A 19,241-nucleotide genomic window follows, 5' to 3' on the forward strand; every position below is an offset into this window, starting at 1 on the left:
GCATGTAAAGTACGTAGTGCATGCAATAATCCAGCGTGATACACTTTTCAACACGTGCAAATTTAAATGCCCACCATTGAAAATGTCGCAGCAAATACCAGAAATCGCAATGGTGAATGGTGATGATGTATCGTTAAATGGAGAAATTCGTAAGAAGAAGAAATCAAAGAAGGAAAAGGTAAGCGTTATATTTTGGAGAAAACTTTGAAATAACATTTTTTTAACAGAGTTAACATGAAATTAAATCGAAGAAGTGTGTGCGAGTGTGACGTGTACGCTCCGTCCATTGATGGAGCGGCTGCGGCTGGGCAAGGGTGACTGGCTGACATGTGGTCGTTGTGAGAGCCGCGCGCTGTTCAGAATCAGAAATGAAATCGGAAAGCATTTGCAATGACGATTTGCATCTTGTTCGCGTTTAGAAATCTGAATTCCGCATCACACGTGTGCATTCAGCAAAACTAGAATGATGATAGATGATGGCAGCGTTGTGTAATTCTACAATTTCTGCCCAGAATGACCAGATTAGTCAAAACTCCCAACCTAGATTGATAGATCTAAAATTAAAATGAATTAAAAAAAGGGTTCTTGTTCACAGCTGTGACCATACTTTGGACCCGTAACTCTGGCGTGGAGATACCTTACTATAACACACCAAAAATCATATCAATCTTCCACAATTGTTCAAATAACGGGCATGATTTAAAACCTAGACTAAGTCGTTATCTTTCTTACCTGTTTTGTGTCAATTTTCTTTTCTTTTTTTGATCGAACGTAAAATAGCCGTACGCGATAATGGCTGAATGAACGTTTCTGATTTGATGTATACTGAATGAAAAAAGCGTAAGTTTAGTTTAGTATGAAATAGGCATGGGAGTGTTGCTGACAGTTGCTTGAATTTATAAATGAATTTCATTTTATTATTTCTTCTTTTTTTGTACAGAAAATTAAATCTGATGATGCAGAAATAGAATCTCCTTCTAAAGAGGAATCACCATCAGAGGAGAAACCAAAGAAGAAGAGGAAAAAGGGCTCTGATGAGGAAGGAGAAGATGAAATAAAGAAGAAGAAAGTGAAGAAAGAAAAGAATGGAGAAGTTCAACAGAATGGCATCGTAAAGGAAAAGCCATCATCATCAAAGCAGGTACTGCTGAAAGCTCAAGCTTTCTTCTTTTGCCTTGTCAGAATGTTTACAAAAAGACATATCCTTGTAAATAAAGATTTAAAACTTATTGAAGGAAAGGAATGTTAATGAAGAAAATGCTCAAGTTGGATTAGGAGAATTTTAGTTCAGACCTGAAACAAAATTGAATTTACTACATGTAAATATCTATGAATGAACAAAGTAGGATTTTGTTTCATATTGTATTAGATTTTTAATTTGTAAACCATTCTCAATAATTATTGCTTGACAGGAAATACAAGTTGATAAGATTCAAGTCATTTTAATGGGATAAGGGTAATTGATGCATCAGGAGTAGTTCCTGGAGGTTCTATGGACTGTCGGTGTGCACTTCATTTGCCGGAAGGCTGTTCCATTCTGGGATAGAGCATTAGGCAAATGCAAACTTGTCTTCGTCGCTTCTGGCTTTGTGCATCTGGGTCTGTATTTGTATTTGTATTTTTTTGTTTCTTTTTATTTTGTAGATAAATATATTATATGTATTTTTTCTTCTTCTTTTCTTGCACAGGGAGAAGTAGATGAAGAGACCCAAGAAAAGATAGGAGCCTTCTCAAATTTTGGCATAAGACCCAAAACCATTGAGAAACTGCATGGTAAGGACTAAGTAGTGCTGTAGCCGAACCGCCGAACCGAACGGAAGTTTGCCGAACATGGCACTTCCGAACCGAACCGAACCGAACGCAAAGGCCTGGTTCGGATGTTCGGCAGAAAAATATAAAAGTTTTTGCAAGCTAATAAACTTGTCATTTTGTACCTTATTTTCATGCCATAATTGCTCATTTTATATTTACTTTTTTCCCATTTTCCGCCTTTGTGATTTATGCCTATCCCATGGTGGGCGCGACTTCACTGGGGCCATTTAAATCCCAAATCCTGACCATGCTACGTCGCGATCGCAAGCGATAAACAAGAATACATGTGCGTGATCAAAATATGTTCAGCTCAAACCCATTCAACAAAAAATTAATATTTTAATTGTAACAATATCGGACAAATTTTACAATATAAATAATGAAATAAATATATCTTATAGTATGGTATTTATTTATTCAGGAAAAATAGGGATTTTATATTTTTCCTATTAAAAATAAAAACTTATACAAAACAGTTATTGACGAGCCTGAATTTCTATTCAAGAATGCAGCTTTCGTGACTCTAACATTAGACAACAACCGTCTCGGAAAATCTTTAAAAAATATCATTTATTGACAAATTGAAAACATGATTCTTTTAAAATTGAAAATAAAACACGATTTAAGACGGAAATACGAATGTAAGTAGTATTTTTCTTCACAAATAATTACGTTTAGAGCAGTTTTTAATGTGAAATTCGTACTGGTCGGAAGCAGTGTGCAGAGGTCCTCCGTGCTGGTCGGGCCCGGCAGGCTGGCCGGCCCGCCCAGTGCCGACAGCCGTGGCTTTAACGCTGCTTGCTATTATATTACCGAACCCCGAACCGAACCAAGTTCGGGTGAAAAATTGCCGAACTCTGCCGAACCGAACCGAACACGAACATAGCGTCTGACTTACAGCACTAGGACTAAGGAAGAGAAATCATTATATGCAAAATTTATGTAATAATGAAGTTGCTATTTTACAAGTAGTGAATTTCATTTGCATGTAATGTAAGATTACATCTTGATCTACTTGTGAAATTATCAAAGTCTTCTCAATATATTCTTTAAAAAATGTAGCATGCAGGTGATTTTTTTTTTTGCCTTGGACATGTAAATTGACTGAATATGTTTTATATGTTTAATGTGTAAATATTGCAAATACAATGTTTATAATATCTGTCAGCTATCCTTGTGAAAAAGGGAGGACATTTCTTGAGCTTAGCATTGTGTTCGAAGTATCAGCTCAGGCTACCACACAGTGTTGCCAAAAGCTTTCCATTGTGAATAATCGCTCAAAAATCTGGGAGAAGAATTCAGGGCTCAACGTAGCTGGGTTTCATGGGGAATTTGACACCGGTCAAGCATTTTTCCTGATAATAGGTGTTGTCAGTCACCAAGAGTGGACTTCACTTTTAAGACAGACAAGTCGTGTGTAATGCACTGTGCCCTAGCCTACCACTGTATGCAATTTTCATCATAATGTAACATTTCCATCAACCTCTTGATAATGAAGGCAAGTAAGAGTATTTTCTGGTGAGATCACAGGTTTTGCTGACCATTGCACACATATCATCATTAATAGGTCATTTATTCAACCAAATCTCGTGTTAGCGATTTAAGATGCGATACACAGACACTGATCGACTATACTGTGTGGCCTAAAGTAGAGGCATGCCATACATGGTCTTCTTCAAAATGTAAGGTTCATAAACGTTAAAAGTATCTTGACCGTAACATGCTGATTTTGTTTTTTTTTGGTTTATTTTTGTCATACAGCCAAAGGAGTCAAATACCTGTTTCCCATTCAAGCCCAGACTTTCAAGCCAATTGATGATGGTTTTGATGTCATAGCACAAGCACGTAAGTGTGATTAGGAGTTGATTCATGTGTGATGTTCAATTATGTTGAGCAACCCCTTATAAGAAATCCATCTTTATGGTATGATCCTTAATTAAAGTGTTTAAAGTAATTGTAATATGAACTCATGCCATAATGAGATATTTGTGTCATTCACCTTTTCCCCAAATTCTCTTTTCTTCATCTAACTGATGAAAATATTACAAAAATAATTATGTAAGGATGCACTGAAGACCAAAGGAGACGAGGCAGACAGAAGATTAGATGGCAGATAACACATCTATCACTCGTTTCAGCCTATCACATGGCTCAAGACAAAACATTCTGGAAAACTATCATCAACCGGGCCACAAAGGATTAGTCCTGACTTGCAGGACCATCCAACATGCCAACATGTCGGTGCTCACTTCCTGTCACAATATTTCTCCCCTACAGGAACTGGAACCGGTAAGACTTTATCCTTTGTCCTCCCGCTGGTCGAGAAATGGCAGCAGTTCCCTCAGAAGAGCGGCCGGCAACCCATCATCCTTGCCCTCGCTCCTACCAGAGAACTGGCCAAGCAGGTAAACAAGCACAATCAACTTCTTCTGGGGCCCCATTTCACAAAAATTGTCATCAGTGACAAATGACAGTTTTTGTTATAAGCTAGTGAAATCCTTGCTTCTGATTGGTTATCAGCAGATTTGTCACTGATTTTTGTAATGTGTCATTGAAAAAAGGTTTTGTGAAACAGGTCCCTGTACTCCCATGAGAGTGTACCAATCACCCAAGAGAAAAAATAATTTGCCTGCATCCAATTGCGAAACTTGCTTGCTTTTGCTTGTTCTTATAAACATGTGCTTACATTTGTTCAAGCTCCGTCATACCAGCTTGGGCTCTTGCTTAATCAGGACGTTCACATTTAAGCAGCATTTCATTATACCATACTTCAAGGATCATAACATTTGTTATCTTCCTGCGTTCTGTCATCCCACCACCAGATATCGGAGTACTTTGAAGCCATCGGTCCGCACCTCAGCACCACCTGCATCTACGGAGGCACCTCCTACTGGCCCCAGGAGTCGGCCATCCGGCGGGGTCTGGACGTCGTCGTGGGAACGCCTGGACGCATCCTGGACTACATCCGCAAGAACACCCTGGACCTGTCCAAGCTGAAGCACGTCGTGTTGGACGAAGTGGATCGGATGCTGGACATGGGGTTTGCGGAATCGGTGGAGGAGATCCTCGGTGCTGCTTACAAGACTGGTATGTGACGAGGATTATGTGTTTCATCAGGAATATGGTATTATTATTAGTACTTTATTTGGCAAATCAAGTCAGATAAATACAACAATATATATATCGGTTTCTATACTTGAAGATTCAGACTCATTATCTGGCCCTGGGTTTGACTTCACATCTCCGAAACTGAGTAGCTGTATATTGTAACAGGCAGTACAATTATTATAATATAGAGAGTAACCTTTTGCATAGCCTTTAATATCAATAGGTACTTTAACCCTATGTTAACTTGGGGGGGGGGGGGGTCAATTTGACCCCCCCCCCCCCCCCCCCTGTAGAAATTTCGTGACTACTCCGTAACCGCGGCAGACATAACAAAATTCCTTTCATGACTTTTTTCTTGAAACGGCCGAGATCCTAGTAAAAACCCGGTCTGAAATAGCCCAGTTAAAATCGGGTTAATCACCACTGGAGAATAATCCTTGACAATGAATAAGAGTTTAGGCTCTTAGATTTGGAACATGAGAAGGACAATGAATAGAGTACTTATCTCCATTGTCCTGTTCAAGCAACAATGTCTTGGCTATTGGTCAAGCTTTGATAGGCACATAGACTTGCTACTCGAAATACACAAAGTTAATCAATTTCCACCACTCATATATCTCACTAAAACAATACAACTGACATCTGGAAAGTAGTCCAGTCTCTTCTATAGCACAAACATAACACTCTGTTAAAAAACTAGAGCAAACCGATATGAAAAAGCATGCAAAAATGATACAACATCGGAGAGCCAACTTGGTGTGTTGAAACAATAACATATAGTAAAAAAATTGTGATTTGTGCGTAGTATCGGGAATATAAACTAAGGGATAGCATCGCTTTTGGCTAAAGTACAATGTCTCTAACAGTACAATTGCACTATCAAAATCATCATTACATATCCACAGAAAGTTCTCCTCATTTCGTCCTATTTCAGGCTCACATACCACTCTGGCGTTTTGAAGCTACAAGAATTTAGGAGTAGCTTAAATGTCCCGCTCCCATTTAAATCGAGAAGTTTAAGAAAAAATTCTTGAGTTAAAAGTTGAGTTAAAATTGAGCAAATAACAGTCAACAAAATGATAGAGTTCACGGAGTAGCTAAAATGTCTCCTCCCTTTCAATTGAAGGGAAAATAATCAAATTAAAACAGGTAATGGTCAACAATCGCTATCAATCAATCAATCAAAAGATATTTAATATATAGCGCCTTTTCCCTGCGGTTACAAAGAGTTGCTCACTCCGCCCCCCAATGTTTGGACTTATAAACAAAATTTAGTCACTTCTCAGAGATCAGTTAAGTATGTGTAGGCTGGTAATAAAGTAATTTCTAGCAGAATAGATGTGACTTTAGAAATGTCTTGCAGTAGTCAACAGATGAGGCCGTCTGCACATCAGTCCTTTCTACCATATAGATTGACTTTGGCGATCATGCTGTTCCGCAACCCTCGGTTCCGAGGCTTCTCTATTAGCACCACTCCCAGTTCTTTCACTCCTCTCTCTTCCAACAATTTGTGCAGACTGTCCATCCAAAGTATCCTCCTCATTCCCCTACTCCTCCTTCCCACAATTTTCCCTGTCAAAGCATGAACTTCAACTACCTAATCAACATCTCACGTATCATCTTCCTTTGCACTCCAGCATCAGTAGGTAGCTGGCTCCAAAGTTTGGCAGCTATAAATTTCACTTCACTTTTCACTTTTCTCTCTTTTATTTTCAAGGTCAACCTGTTGATGGAGAGGAAGTCCGTCACAACCCGCAGACACTCCTCTTCTCAGCCACCGTACCTCCCTGGGTCTACAAGTAATAGTCAACTATCGCTATGAAATTTCACTTTTCTCTCTTTTACCTCGAAGGTCAATCTGGTGCTTCAGAGGAAGCCCCTAACAACCCACAGACACTGCTCTTCTCAATAGTCAACAATCGTTATAAATTTCACTTTTCTCTCTTTTTCATTTCCAAGGTCAACCTGGTGATGGAGAGGAAGCCCCTAACAACCCCCAGACACTGCTCTTCTCAGCCACTGTCCCTCCCTGGGTCTACCAGACTGCAGTCAAGTACATGCGCAAGGATCTCAAGAAGGTGGACCTTGTAGGTAGGGACAGGATGAAGACAGCTACAACAGTTCAGGTAAGATATCTACAAGTTGTTGTTGAACACGCGCTTGTTTTTCAGGAGCTTTTGAATAGTTTTGTTTTATTGTGTCTGTAAAATAGCACTGTTGGGAGTTTTGTTTTCATCACAGCACAGTAGATTATATGTAAATTGATCTATTTATTATTATTATATACTGATTCAGTGAGGCTGTTCACACCGACAGAGATAGCGCGTGCTAGCCACGGCGAGCCAAAACGGCGTGCCACTGGAGCACCTCTTGGGGGTGGTCCACGAGAGATAGCGCGGTCTAGCGCGCGCTAGAAAAAAGGGGGTGCTGCGATAGACCGCGCTCATCTCATTGCGGTGTGAACAGCCTCAGTGACTGACTTTAAGAATGGTGTATGGATTCCTGACCCACAAATATTTGAGTCTTTTTTTCTTCAAGTGCCGAATCAAAATAGTTAACCTTTTATTTGCCATCCATCAAAACCCAAGACTGCCACAGTGTCGTAGATTATATGGTACATGTACAACCTACATGTACCACAGTCATTTGTAGCTGGGAAATAGTGAAAGTAACCCCTTAGTTACCTCCCCCCCCCCCCCCCCAGGTCTATTAGATGGGATAAGTGCCCCCACCCACCCCCGCCCCTCCCTTCAAGATTTTGGCTGTAGGGTGACTGATCACCTGAATTGTACACTGAGCTCCAAAGTTCCGTGAAGAATAAAACCAAACCATTTCTTCTTACACCCAAGCTGGCAATAAAGGCAACCTTTTGAAAACACTCCTTTATTATCCTGTATTATTTCTCATTCAATGTTATACCTGTCTCTTTTCTCCAGCATCTGGCCATCAACTGTAGCTATTTTGACCGACCACAGGTCATTAGTGATGTCATCAAGGTTTACGGGGGTTTGGACGGCCGCTGCATGGTCTTCTGTGAGACCAAGAGGGATGCCAACGAGCTGGCCATGAGCTCTGACGTGAAGCAAGAGACGCAGGTCATGCATGGAGATATACCTCAGACACAGCGAGAGGTCACTCTAAAGGTCAGAGGTCATTCTTCTTCTTCCATCGGAGTACATCCCTCTTTTACAGAGTATCAGAGATGCCAACCCTCCCGATTTCATCGGGAGGCTCCCGATTATTCACCCTAACTCCCGACCATCATTATCCTCCCGATTGAAAAAAAAAAAAAAAAAAAACATTTTTCTTTTTTCTTTCTTTTTTGATTATGATTTTTTTTGGCGCTTATCAGTATATATATTTGTGAATTGAATGAGAAATATTGTCTGTTAACTTTAGCATGTAGTAATTCCACTATGTTAAAAGACAAGTTACGAGTAGCGAAAGATTGTTTCAGCATATGGATCGCCATAACCAATGCGTGGAAATTGACACAGAATTCCAATGGCGGAAAATCGGCAAAAGAAGACCAAGAAATGGTCTCAGAAGTATAAGACCGAATACAGTATCAAGAACCCGTGTATTTGGAAGTCTGAAAGGAATTCATCAGGCATTTTGTACAATTTGTATGTTATTTTTTTTTAAAGTGGGAATTATTGAACTAAATACACATTTAAAATGCTGCAAAATAAGGCTCAGATTGCACCAGAGAGCATCTAGAACCCCAGAACTTCCAGGGCCCTGGACCCTAGCCGCGTGGGTCGGGCGGGCGCTACGCGCTAGAGATGTGCGCTACGCTCACATTATTTGGTGTCGGTTACAAATCCTCACTATTTCTGTTTCCCAAAAGTTGGCATCTCTGGAGTATTGTATTGTACTATACTGGGGTGTGCAGGTGGGCCACTACACCGGGATTGATCTTTCAGTGGTTTATATGTAAAAACTCTGAAATTTTAACCCCATCATTGTTACCAAATTGTTATTTGTTTATATGTCAACATTTATTCATTTTTGCTAGCAATATTTCATATCTTGTATTTTTTTTTAAATCTTTTTTTGTTGTTTTGTTTTTTTGTTACTACTTTAATGTTTTAACTTAAAAATGTATTCATTGTTATATATTTGTCCTCATTTGCTATGTTATCTTTATGTTTTTGAATGCTTTTTATATTGATGTAAACTTGCATTTTTAGTCTTCGGACTTGTTGACAAGTAATGAATAAAACCTTATTTGAACTTGAACTTGAACTTGAACCATGCAAACCTCTCAATTTCTTACCTCCACCCCCCCCCCCCCCCCCCCACTCATGAGTACTGCAATGGACTAGCTGATTATTCTCTCACTTTGAAAGGAGGATGGCTTTGCAATTTCGCAGTACTTTAATGTGATCCTTTCGAATTACCAAATTTATATTTTCCTCTTCTATTCCTGTGCTTCAATAGGGTTTCCGAGAGGGCAAGTTCCAGTGCCTGGTCACCACTGACGTAGCAGCGAGGGGGTTAGACATACCGGAAGTTGATCTAGTCATCCAGTGTAATCCGCCAAGGGTAGGTCATATCATGATTATAATAAGAGTGTCAAAGCTAACATATATATTATTCAAATGAGGGGTTTGGAAAGAAATTTCTTGTATATATTGTTGCATGGCTATCAACTAACACATTTGCCTGATGATGTAAGATCCATCCATGATTTAATAATTAATTTGTTATTATTGATTTTAAGTAATTTGCGTCACCTGTGCCTGGGAGGCCAAAAACTCTAACTGAATCACTGTAATCCTCTGGTCTCTCCTCCCTGTGTGAGTGTTTGAGTGTGTGTAGAGGGACTTTTACACCGCGGTAACCCCGTGTTTTTGTACATTTGGGTACCCTTAGCATCTTATTGGTGTTTCTAGTACCGTAATTAACGTTGTATAAACCGCCCTCGTGTATTAACCGTACCCCTCTTTTTGCCCTTTAAAAAAAAAAAATTGCTGACTTTTTATTTTGCCTACTTAAAAAACAGTAGAGGACCTAGGATAGAACCTGGTGGTACGCTGTGTAATAGAAGAAAAATTGGAATTATAGTTATTATTATCAACTACATATTGAAATCTATCAGAAAGATTACTTTCAAACCAAGATGACAGACAAATTTGAGTGTTTTTCTAGTTTCCGAGTGGTGAGTCAACACACCGATTACCAGAGACATTGCCAGGCATAGCGCCAGGTTTAGGGGCACAAATCAAAACTTTAAAAAAATTAAAAAATTAAAATTAAAATAAAAAATTGGTGTACCGTGTATAAACTGCACCCCCGACTTTGAATTTTTTTCGGCGGTAAGAAGGTGCGATTAATACACCTTTAATTACGGTAAAGAGGGTTGATACACTCTCAACAAACAGGAATTTCATCACCTACAGTGTGTTTTACCCTGAAATTTAATTTTCTGATAGTGGAATGATAAAATGATCAATTTATTGGCTGCTGCTGCACCTGATTCTCTCCTCGATGTATAATCTATGGTCACGTTGTGTCTTCCAGGATGTGGATTCTTACATCCATCGATCAGGGAGGACCGGGAGAGCTGGTCGTAATGGAGTCTGTGTCTGTTTCTACAAGCGACAGGAAGAGAGGGATCTACAGAAAGTAGAATACAAAGCGGTAAGTCCACGATGACTCATGAACACATTCAGATTCAGCTCTTGGGCCAAGTTTCCTCAAACTTATGTTTTTCAATAAAAAGTGCTACAATTCTAAGACAAATTTGCTTTTAGTCATGATATCTTGAATAGGCCTGTGACTGATATTATGTATAATTCGAACATGAATACCATGTTTTTCTTTGAAGTATTCACCTGTAAATTTGACAGGACTGGTATGATATTGTCTAAGCTGGACAAATATCTATTTTTCAGGTTTATATCATGCTTAACCTTTACTGTACTGGGCTATTTTGAGCACCTCGTGACTGGGGGGGGGGCCTGGGAGGCCCCCCTCCCCCATGATCTCGGCCGTCGAAAGTCCGATGAACGCGGAAATTTGCATGTTTTTTCCCAATTTTGTTTTTCCTAATATGCAAATTTTTGTCGTTATAGCCTAATTAATTATGCAAAATGCTAATTTTATGCATTTTACAGAAAACTCTTCATATTTGTCTGTAGACTTGTAAAGAATGTTGAAAATGTATTGAATAAATGTTTCCTTCATCTTAAATTCATGAGGTTACATTATTTTCATGATATTTGAAAATGCATAGGTTGATTTGCATAAATTATGAATACGCATTCATGAATATCAAATCTAGAAATATACAGGGAACTAGAATCATTACAAAAATTGTCAGACTCAACTTTTTGAATGTTCATTGAAACCCATTATTCACATGAAACTTCTGTTCTAACACAAAATAGTTATTTTGATGTAATTAATAAGATAATTTATGCAAATTTGATGCAATTTTCAAATATTTATTTTCTTTTGTATTTTATTGTTTTTTATTTCTTATTATATCTATTGTTTTATTTCTAATGTATTCTTTTGTTCTGGAATACATCAAGTTACTTTGAGAAACATATAAAAGCAATTTGATATCATAGTGTTGCCAGATGCGAGACAGAGATCAAGAGAAGGATAGCTCTCGCTAAATCTGCATTTTCAAAGTTAGGCAAAATTCTGACAAATCGAACAATGTGTATGAGGACCAGAGTAAGGGTATTGAATTGTTACATCTACCCAGTACTTATGTATGGTAGTGAAACATGGACTTTAGCCTCTGATACTAAAAAGCGTTTGGAAAGTTGCGAAATGTGGTTTCTAAGAAGAATGATGAAAATCCCCTGGACTGACAAAGTTAGTAATGAGGAAGTTCTTACATGAGCTGGAGTGCAAAGGATCATGTTACGTGAGATGTTGATTAGGCAGTTGAAGTTCATGGGTCACATTACATGTAAAGAAGGCCTAGAGAATCTTGCTTTGACAGGGAAAATTGTTGGAAGAAGGAGTAGGGGAAGAAGGAGGATACTTTGGATGGACAGTCTGCAGAAATTGTTGGAAGAGAGAGGAGTGAAAGAACTGGGAGTGGTACTAATACAGAAGGCTAGGAGCCGAGGGTTGTGGAACAGCATGATCGCCAAAATCAAACGATATGGCACTTAGAGAGAGAGAGAGCATATCTGCCTGATGCCTTTGATTTTTTAGCAGTAGGTGAAGCCATACACATGACCAAGTGACTCTGTCTAAATCAATATCTTTCTCCCCATAACCCTTACAGGGCATCAAGTTCAAACGAGTGTCGGCTCCCCAGCCAAGCGACATCATCAAGTCATCCGTCAAAGATGTTACAGAGTAAGTCAGAAATAAATTTCTTAGAGTGACTCGGTAACATTGCCTCAGTCTCTGAAACAAAATCCTGGATTTAGCTCATGCTGCAATCATAATTATAAACCTTTAGGTTAGTCAGGAACCCCATGACTTTTTTAACCTGTCTGATTATCAAGATATTTAGGATTGGAAATCAAAATTTAATTTTTCGTTTTGGTAACTGTTTTTAGGACACTATAGCCTATTGGGGAAAATGAGTATGGTAAAACCAGTCACTCAGAAAAAGATTTTTTACTTTTTTGAGGCACTTCATGATCATTTTGAAGCGCAATTTTTTTAGGGCTTCAATATTACACCATATAACAGACACTGTTAACACGTAGGGCCATGCATCTCAGATTTTACATTGTAAAATCAGAAACTATTGTAACCTCATTCTCTCTTTCAATTCTTAATGATGACCTTTTTTTCCCTGCGAGAAGTTTGCAAGTTGGAAATACATGGTGTTTTAGTTCAATCATGTCAAGAATTTTTAGAAACTGATTGCATTTGTAATCAATTTGTTGTAATAAATATAATCCGAATCCGAGAAAAGGAATATTGCAGAATTTTAATTTTTAAGACTGAGATAACGTGGGCTGCTGTTTATGGAATAGGTGGGCATACCTGCCAACCCTTTACAAGTAATCTGGAATATTCTGTTTTTCTGGATTTCTAGGACCTGAAAATCTGGAATATTCAGATTTTTGGGGTGTTTTTTTGTCTGTGCTAAAATGCAAAATTAAACTTGTTTTATCATGTGCTCGATTTGAGAGTTCATGTTTCATGTGCGTTGAATGGCTGCATGATCGAGCGGCGAATTTGTATTCGCTTTTTGGTACAGATTTACCGCGTATTGCCAGTTACATTACCGCTGCAAGTGCAATTTCTTACTTTTGAAGGCATACCGTGCTAAAAATTCCTAAATCTTATTTTCAAATGTTGGCAGGTATGGGTGGGTTGTAATCAAATCATCTCTAAGGCCAAATAAAATAAAAACATGTTTAGCGTCCTGTTTTTTCGAAAAATAGGAAGGAGGAGGCCCTTCTTTTTTTTCTTCTTTTTTTTCTTTCAAAATGGCCGCTCAAAAAGGCCGCTCAAAAAGGCCGCTCAAAAAGGCCGCTCGGTACATTTTCCCTGACATTCGGGCTATTTTTCAAGATGGCGGCCAACATTTAAAAAAAAAAAATTTGTAATCAGAAATAGATCCATTTTAGCAGTGGTTTCAAAAAAAAAATAGGAGGCGGCCCCCAAAAAGGAAGCGGGCGGGGACGCTAAACATGTATATTTTTTTAAATGGCCTAACATGTTGAATTTGCCTGAATGCCAGAGTGGCAAACGTAGATTAATGCCTTGCTGAGCTGGGATTCGGACCCCCAACCCTCTGAATAAGAGTCAAGTGAATGAACCACTGTACCAAGACACTTCCACAATATATATGTCCTGGTCGAGTGGATATGTCACCGGACTTTAGATCACAAGGTCCGCGTTTCAAGTCCCGCCGCAGCACTAATGTCCTTTGGCAAGACATTGATCTACATTTGCCACACTCCACCCAGGTGTTCACCCAGGTACCCAGTAGTAGCAAAAATCAATGTGGTTAGATGAGGAGGTGAGCCTGAATCCGATGACCAGGATAATAATATATATCTGTTAATCGCTGTGAGAGGGCCTGTGGTCCTGAAAAGCACTATACATGAACGAACTATTATTATATTCCATTTTATTTCTTTAACTTTAGTTTACTGGGCGCTGTACAGCCCGAGATGGTGGCTATGTTCAAGAGTGCAGCAGAGGCCATCATAGCTGAGAAGGGGGCGGTGGCGGCGCTAGCGGCAGCTCTGGCTCACATAACAGGCTCCACAGCCATGAAGACAAGATCACTGCTAACGGCAGAAGAGGTGAGAACTTAGTAGTAGAAGTAGAAATACTAGCAGTAGAAATGGAAGTAAAGTTAATCGTAGTCATATGACAGATCTGATCTTTCATGGGATTTTCAATATCCATGTAGAGGCACAAGGATAGCAATAACTGTAGAAATAGTAGAAGGAGAAGTAGATGCAATGTTAATGACAGACGTAAGATGGATTTGTGTTCTTTTTGCGACCGTGGAGGTCCTTGTAGACGTAAGACCATAGTATTAGAAGTAGAATGGTAAAAGTAGCAACGTTATGGCAGACTTATGATGGATTCAAATTCTTCGCGAGATTGTTGAGATCTATTTACAATTTTGCGGCGATCGGTAATGTTGGAGTCCCCCCCTAAACGCATGAGGAGCTGAAAATAACCAGAGTCAGGGAAATAGGTGAGTTGGGTTGCGATTTAAAAGCATGTCAAAATAGAAGGAAGTCTGGGGCGGTATTCTGAACCCTGTGTTATCTCTAATATTGTTGTATCTTTGAAGATAAGATAAAGTTGGTATTCTGAACATTGTTGTAACTTTTGTGTTATCTTTTGTTGTATCTTTCTCTCATCTTATTGGCCGCGCCTGCGCTCATACTTTGGTGCACTTGTACTTGTGCGTATTATTAATAAAGTGGCATTTAATTCTCATTTGCATATGCGCACGGAGATAATATGTCGAGATAATTGGTATTCTGAAAGTTGTTGTATCTTTTATCTTATCTTATCTTGCATGGTATTTACAACAATATTTACAACAGGTAGGGGGTTGTTGTATCTTTCGTGGTGATATAATGGCGGCAATATTTTTTGCCCAGAACCAACTTCGTGCCAATAGACGAGTTAGAAGAAGATTGTGTGTTGACCGGAAACATCACAGATGAGAACTTTCCAAGATATTACATGCTAGGATAGGACTATTTTAATGCTCTCATCTTAACCAATATAGTGAAACTGATTTGTCTTCATGATCCACATTCAACAGCGCATAATGATGACGCGCGTAATAAGTGCTCAAATAACTAATTACGCCCAAGATTAGTATGCGCTAGGCGCATCTTCAGATATGGCATAAAGTATTCCTATTGGTTGATCTACGTATCATGCTTATATAAAATAGATTTTGATTGGTAGGGTCCATAAAAATGGGCGTGTCATCAATGGTCAAAGATAAGATAGAGGCGGTCCTTCAAGAGATAACACAGGGATAAAACAATGTTCAGAATACCAACTTACATCAATATTAGCGCTGTGTTATCTCTGGAAGATACAACAAAAGATAACACAAAACTTACAACAATGTTCAGAATACCACCCCGGGAATACTTATGGGGTTGAATTAAACAGGATCATCTGCCCGTTGACCTCTGCTGGTGTAGACCCCTGGGTGTCATGTTAGTATGAAGTAGTAATAGATGTAGCGGTCTGGGCAGTAGAATTAGTAGTAGAAAAAGCATAGGTTGTATTACCGAAGTTCCATCAGTTTCTATCAATTCTGGGGGGGGGGGGGGGGGGGTTCTGTGCCAAAATGATACCAACTTTCATTTTTAATCCACAAACATGGTTATATGGGTGCATCATTCAAAATGCAATGCCCCTTGACACCTAGGGCCTGTTTCTCAAAGCTTTTTTTCAATGACAAATGACAAAAATCAGTGACAAATCCGCTGATAAGCAATCAGAAGCAAGGATTTCAATAGCTTATAACACAAACTGTCATTTGTCACTGATGCCAATTTTGTGAAACGCCCCCCAGCTGTCTATTATATCCACCAACACGGGTGCCTAAGAGGACCATTTGAATCACAAGCTATATTGTCATTCTCACACAGGGTAAGACCACGTTCCTCCTTGAGACGCAATCGCAGCTGTTGGACATCGGTGATGTCTTCAAGACCCTCGGACGCTACATTGACCGTGACTCACGGAACGCCATCAAGGGCATCCGTCTGTGCAAGGATCAGACCGCGGCAGTCTTTGATGTTTCAGATGACCACAAGGACTATCTACTGGTAAGGAGCTATATAGTGATTTGACTGATCAGGGACCAGTTTCACAAAGCCTTTTTTCAATGACAATTGGCAAAAATCAGTGACAAATCTGCTGATAACCAATCAGAAGCAAGGATTTCAGTAGCTTATAACAAAAAATGTCACTTGTCACTGATGACAAGTTTTGTGAAACAGGGCCCTGGTTTATCCTTTAAAGTGGGTGGTTAGTCGGTTTCCATGTGCAGAAGGTCATAACTCCCTGACACTCAGACTTGAAGGCATTTGAAGAGCCATCATTTTCAAGAGACTTTTTTTTCTAAGGAACTCATCCACACTAAGACCCTGTTCTCATTCACTGCGTTGGAGCGGTCTAACTAAGACCCGTTCCTCGGGAGCAGTTCTTAGGTGAGTGAGAACGGTCAAAGTGGTCCAGGAAGTGGACTTCTGGACCGCTCCAGAAGACCACCTCGGGAGGTGGTCTTGAGGAACGGGTCTTATTAAGAGCGGTTTGGACCGCTCTAACGTGCAATGTGAACGGAAGCATACTTTGACCGGAAGTGAGCTAGTGACGTTCCGTGCGAAACATGTAGTAACGTACATACGGTTTGTATTCCGCGCGCGAAAAAAATTGACCTGCTGACCTGAGCTGCTTTAGCAACAAGACCACTTTGACTCATGGAGCGGTTTGAGCCATAAAAAACTGTTCAGAGTGTGAATGCTCGCAAACCGTTCCTCAAGACCCGTTCCTCTGGAGCGGTCTAACTAAGACCACTTTCAAAGTGAGTGAGAACGGGGTCTGATATAAAAAGAATTAAAAAGCTTACAAATTACTTTTCACTTTTCCTAGAACTCAACCTTCTCTTTTAACTGAAAGTCAATCATTATAAAATGTATAGTAGTCTATGTTACAGATATCATATACTTGGAAAGGTCATAGTTGGGATTTGATATACTGTACAAGTATGTTCGTTATCACAAAATTGCACACAATGAAATTGAAGACATCCTGTGTTGAGCTTGACCGCTAATTACATCTTTCCATTGACAGCAATTCGTGTTTTATCCATCATTCACCTGTCTTCTCAGGCTCCTTAGTAAGACAATGTAATACCCTCCTATAGCTCATCAAACACCACTGCAAAGATTTCATTGCAATTTCTAATTTCGTTCTTTTAACTTGCTATTACAGTCATTATGGCAGGACACGTCTGAAGCTCAACTCACCGTCGCAGCGGAACTCCCAGAGCTCCTCGTCTCCACCCAGTCTGGATCCTTTGATGACCGGAGAGGTGGCGGAGGCTACGGAGGAGGAAGAGGTGGAGGATACAGGAGAGGAGGAGGAGGAGGGGGATGGGGTAACAGGAGTGGTGGAGGGGGCGGGAGAGGCCGTGGGGGAGGAGGAGGATATGGGGGACGTGGAAGGGGAGGATGGAGTGGAAGTTACAAAAAGTTTTAAAATCTGTATCTCGCCATAGCCTTTGTATAATGTGATCATTGAACCATTCTCCTTTACTGCTAGGTAGTGTGTTGCCATTGAACAGACTTTTAAAGCCCCACTGCACTAGTTTGGTCAGGAGGGATTGGACCTCCCTGCATGGTCACTGAAAGGTGGTTATCTCATCAAATCAGCTGTCAATTAACATTAAGAAAAAGGGGACCATGGGGGACTAATGGTCATGGATTAGGCATTGTTTGCTATACAGAGGGCACAAGTAGCTATAAGTAGTGCTGTGGGGCTTTAAAAGTGTTTGCAATCATGTTGATTTTCTAATTAAGATAATCGACCTGAATTTAAGGACAAAGCGTACTGTTTATGCAGTGATCGATAGCATTTTATAGACACATCTCCTTCTGGCACAAAACTCTTCCAAGGGCAACAAGTTTCAGATTTTCAAATATAACGTTAACACCCAGGTATCCTATGGAACAGGGACACTACTGATTCAGCCAATTTGAAGCACCTAACGTACAATGATTACAATTGTCAAAAAATGTATTACTTTCTTATTATATGACCAATTTCATTCAAACTTGCACCAGTCTGCTTCTGATTTTCTGATTTCTTTTAGAGTAGTTATCAATTGCAGTTTGATATTCCTTTTACTCAGGAAATGATGACAATTAAGTCATGGATTGGGTTCTAGTGGTCAGACATGTATTATCTCGGTTGTCCATAACAACGACAATGCTACCGATCACTGTGATTGGAATAGTAGTATTACTATCTGCTAATACATGCTTTAAAAATAACTCAATCCCGTAACAAGGACCAAATCTATCTCCATGGAACAGCTGATTTGAATTCAATATCAGTTAACCCTGTCAAGACAAAATTTATTTTTAGGGCTAAATTGATTATGTCTAAATTTGCAACAATAATATTTTTCTTTTATTGCTTCACTTTTGAGGTAAAAATGACTTGCATTCCTCTGGCAAATAAGTTTCCCTGTATGATGACTGAGTGTAAAACAAATGTTTGTGCTGTGAGCCAACCAATATCAATACAAACTTCTCTTAGGTTGCTGTGCAGGGCAGCCTCAGGCAGACAGGGGATAACTGGTAGCCTCGTAGGGAAATCCCCTCCCGATGTTTACACTGAAATTCATCGTAAATCTTGGACAGAACATCAGCATTTTCGGCACATATGTGTCTTTTGATAGAAGTGGAAAAATATGAGGAAATATTCAACAAGTTTTATTCCCATGTTCCTTTTTAGCTTCCAGAGTTAGATACCGGTACCCTTGTATTATCTTCAAAGTAATATTGCTGTTGACTTGAACCATATAGTTTCATTTGAAATGCTGTATATTTACCAAATTGTAACCTTGATCAATGTGGGTAATATATACATATTTAATATCATGTAAACAAATAATAATTTCATTGTTGCACATTTGTTGCCTCAATATTCCAACAAGTATTTTATGCAGAGATTATGAATACATTTACTTGTTTTCAAGTTGTATAGGCATTTATTTTATTTCCTCATTTTATGTAACTGGTATGAGATGACTTCATGTCTGTTTAGTATTCACATATTTCTATTTCATTTATTTCATGTTGTCTAGCAAAAAAAACCTAAGC

General features: G+C 39.3%; 1 protein-coding gene across 1 annotated transcript; it reads left to right on the top strand.

The window, feature by feature from the left end:
• Positions 1-23: 23 nt before the first annotated feature.
• LOC115921846 (nucleolar RNA helicase 2-like) lies at positions 24-17,613 on the top strand. Its single transcript, XM_030980100.1, has 14 exons — positions 24-178; positions 941-1,141; positions 1,689-1,773; positions 3,574-3,657; positions 4,090-4,217; positions 4,635-4,899; positions 6,880-7,046; positions 7,857-8,063; positions 9,364-9,468; positions 10,447-10,566; positions 12,176-12,249; positions 14,006-14,165; positions 15,999-16,178; positions 17,347-17,613. The coding sequence occupies exons 1-14, from the start codon at positions 83-85 to the stop codon at positions 17,611-17,613; spliced, it is 2,139 nt and encodes a 712-aa protein (XP_030835960.1). The 5' UTR covers positions 24-82.
• The last annotated feature ends 1,628 nt before the right edge of the window (positions 17,614-19,241 follow it).

Source organism: Strongylocentrotus purpuratus, unplaced genomic scaffold, assembly GCF_000002235.5.
Source record: "Strongylocentrotus purpuratus isolate Spur 01 unplaced genomic scaffold, Spur_5.0 spur5_scaffold_10, whole genome shotgun sequence".
NCBI classification, from domain to species: Eukaryota; Metazoa; Echinodermata; class Echinoidea; order Camarodonta; family Strongylocentrotidae; genus Strongylocentrotus; species Strongylocentrotus purpuratus.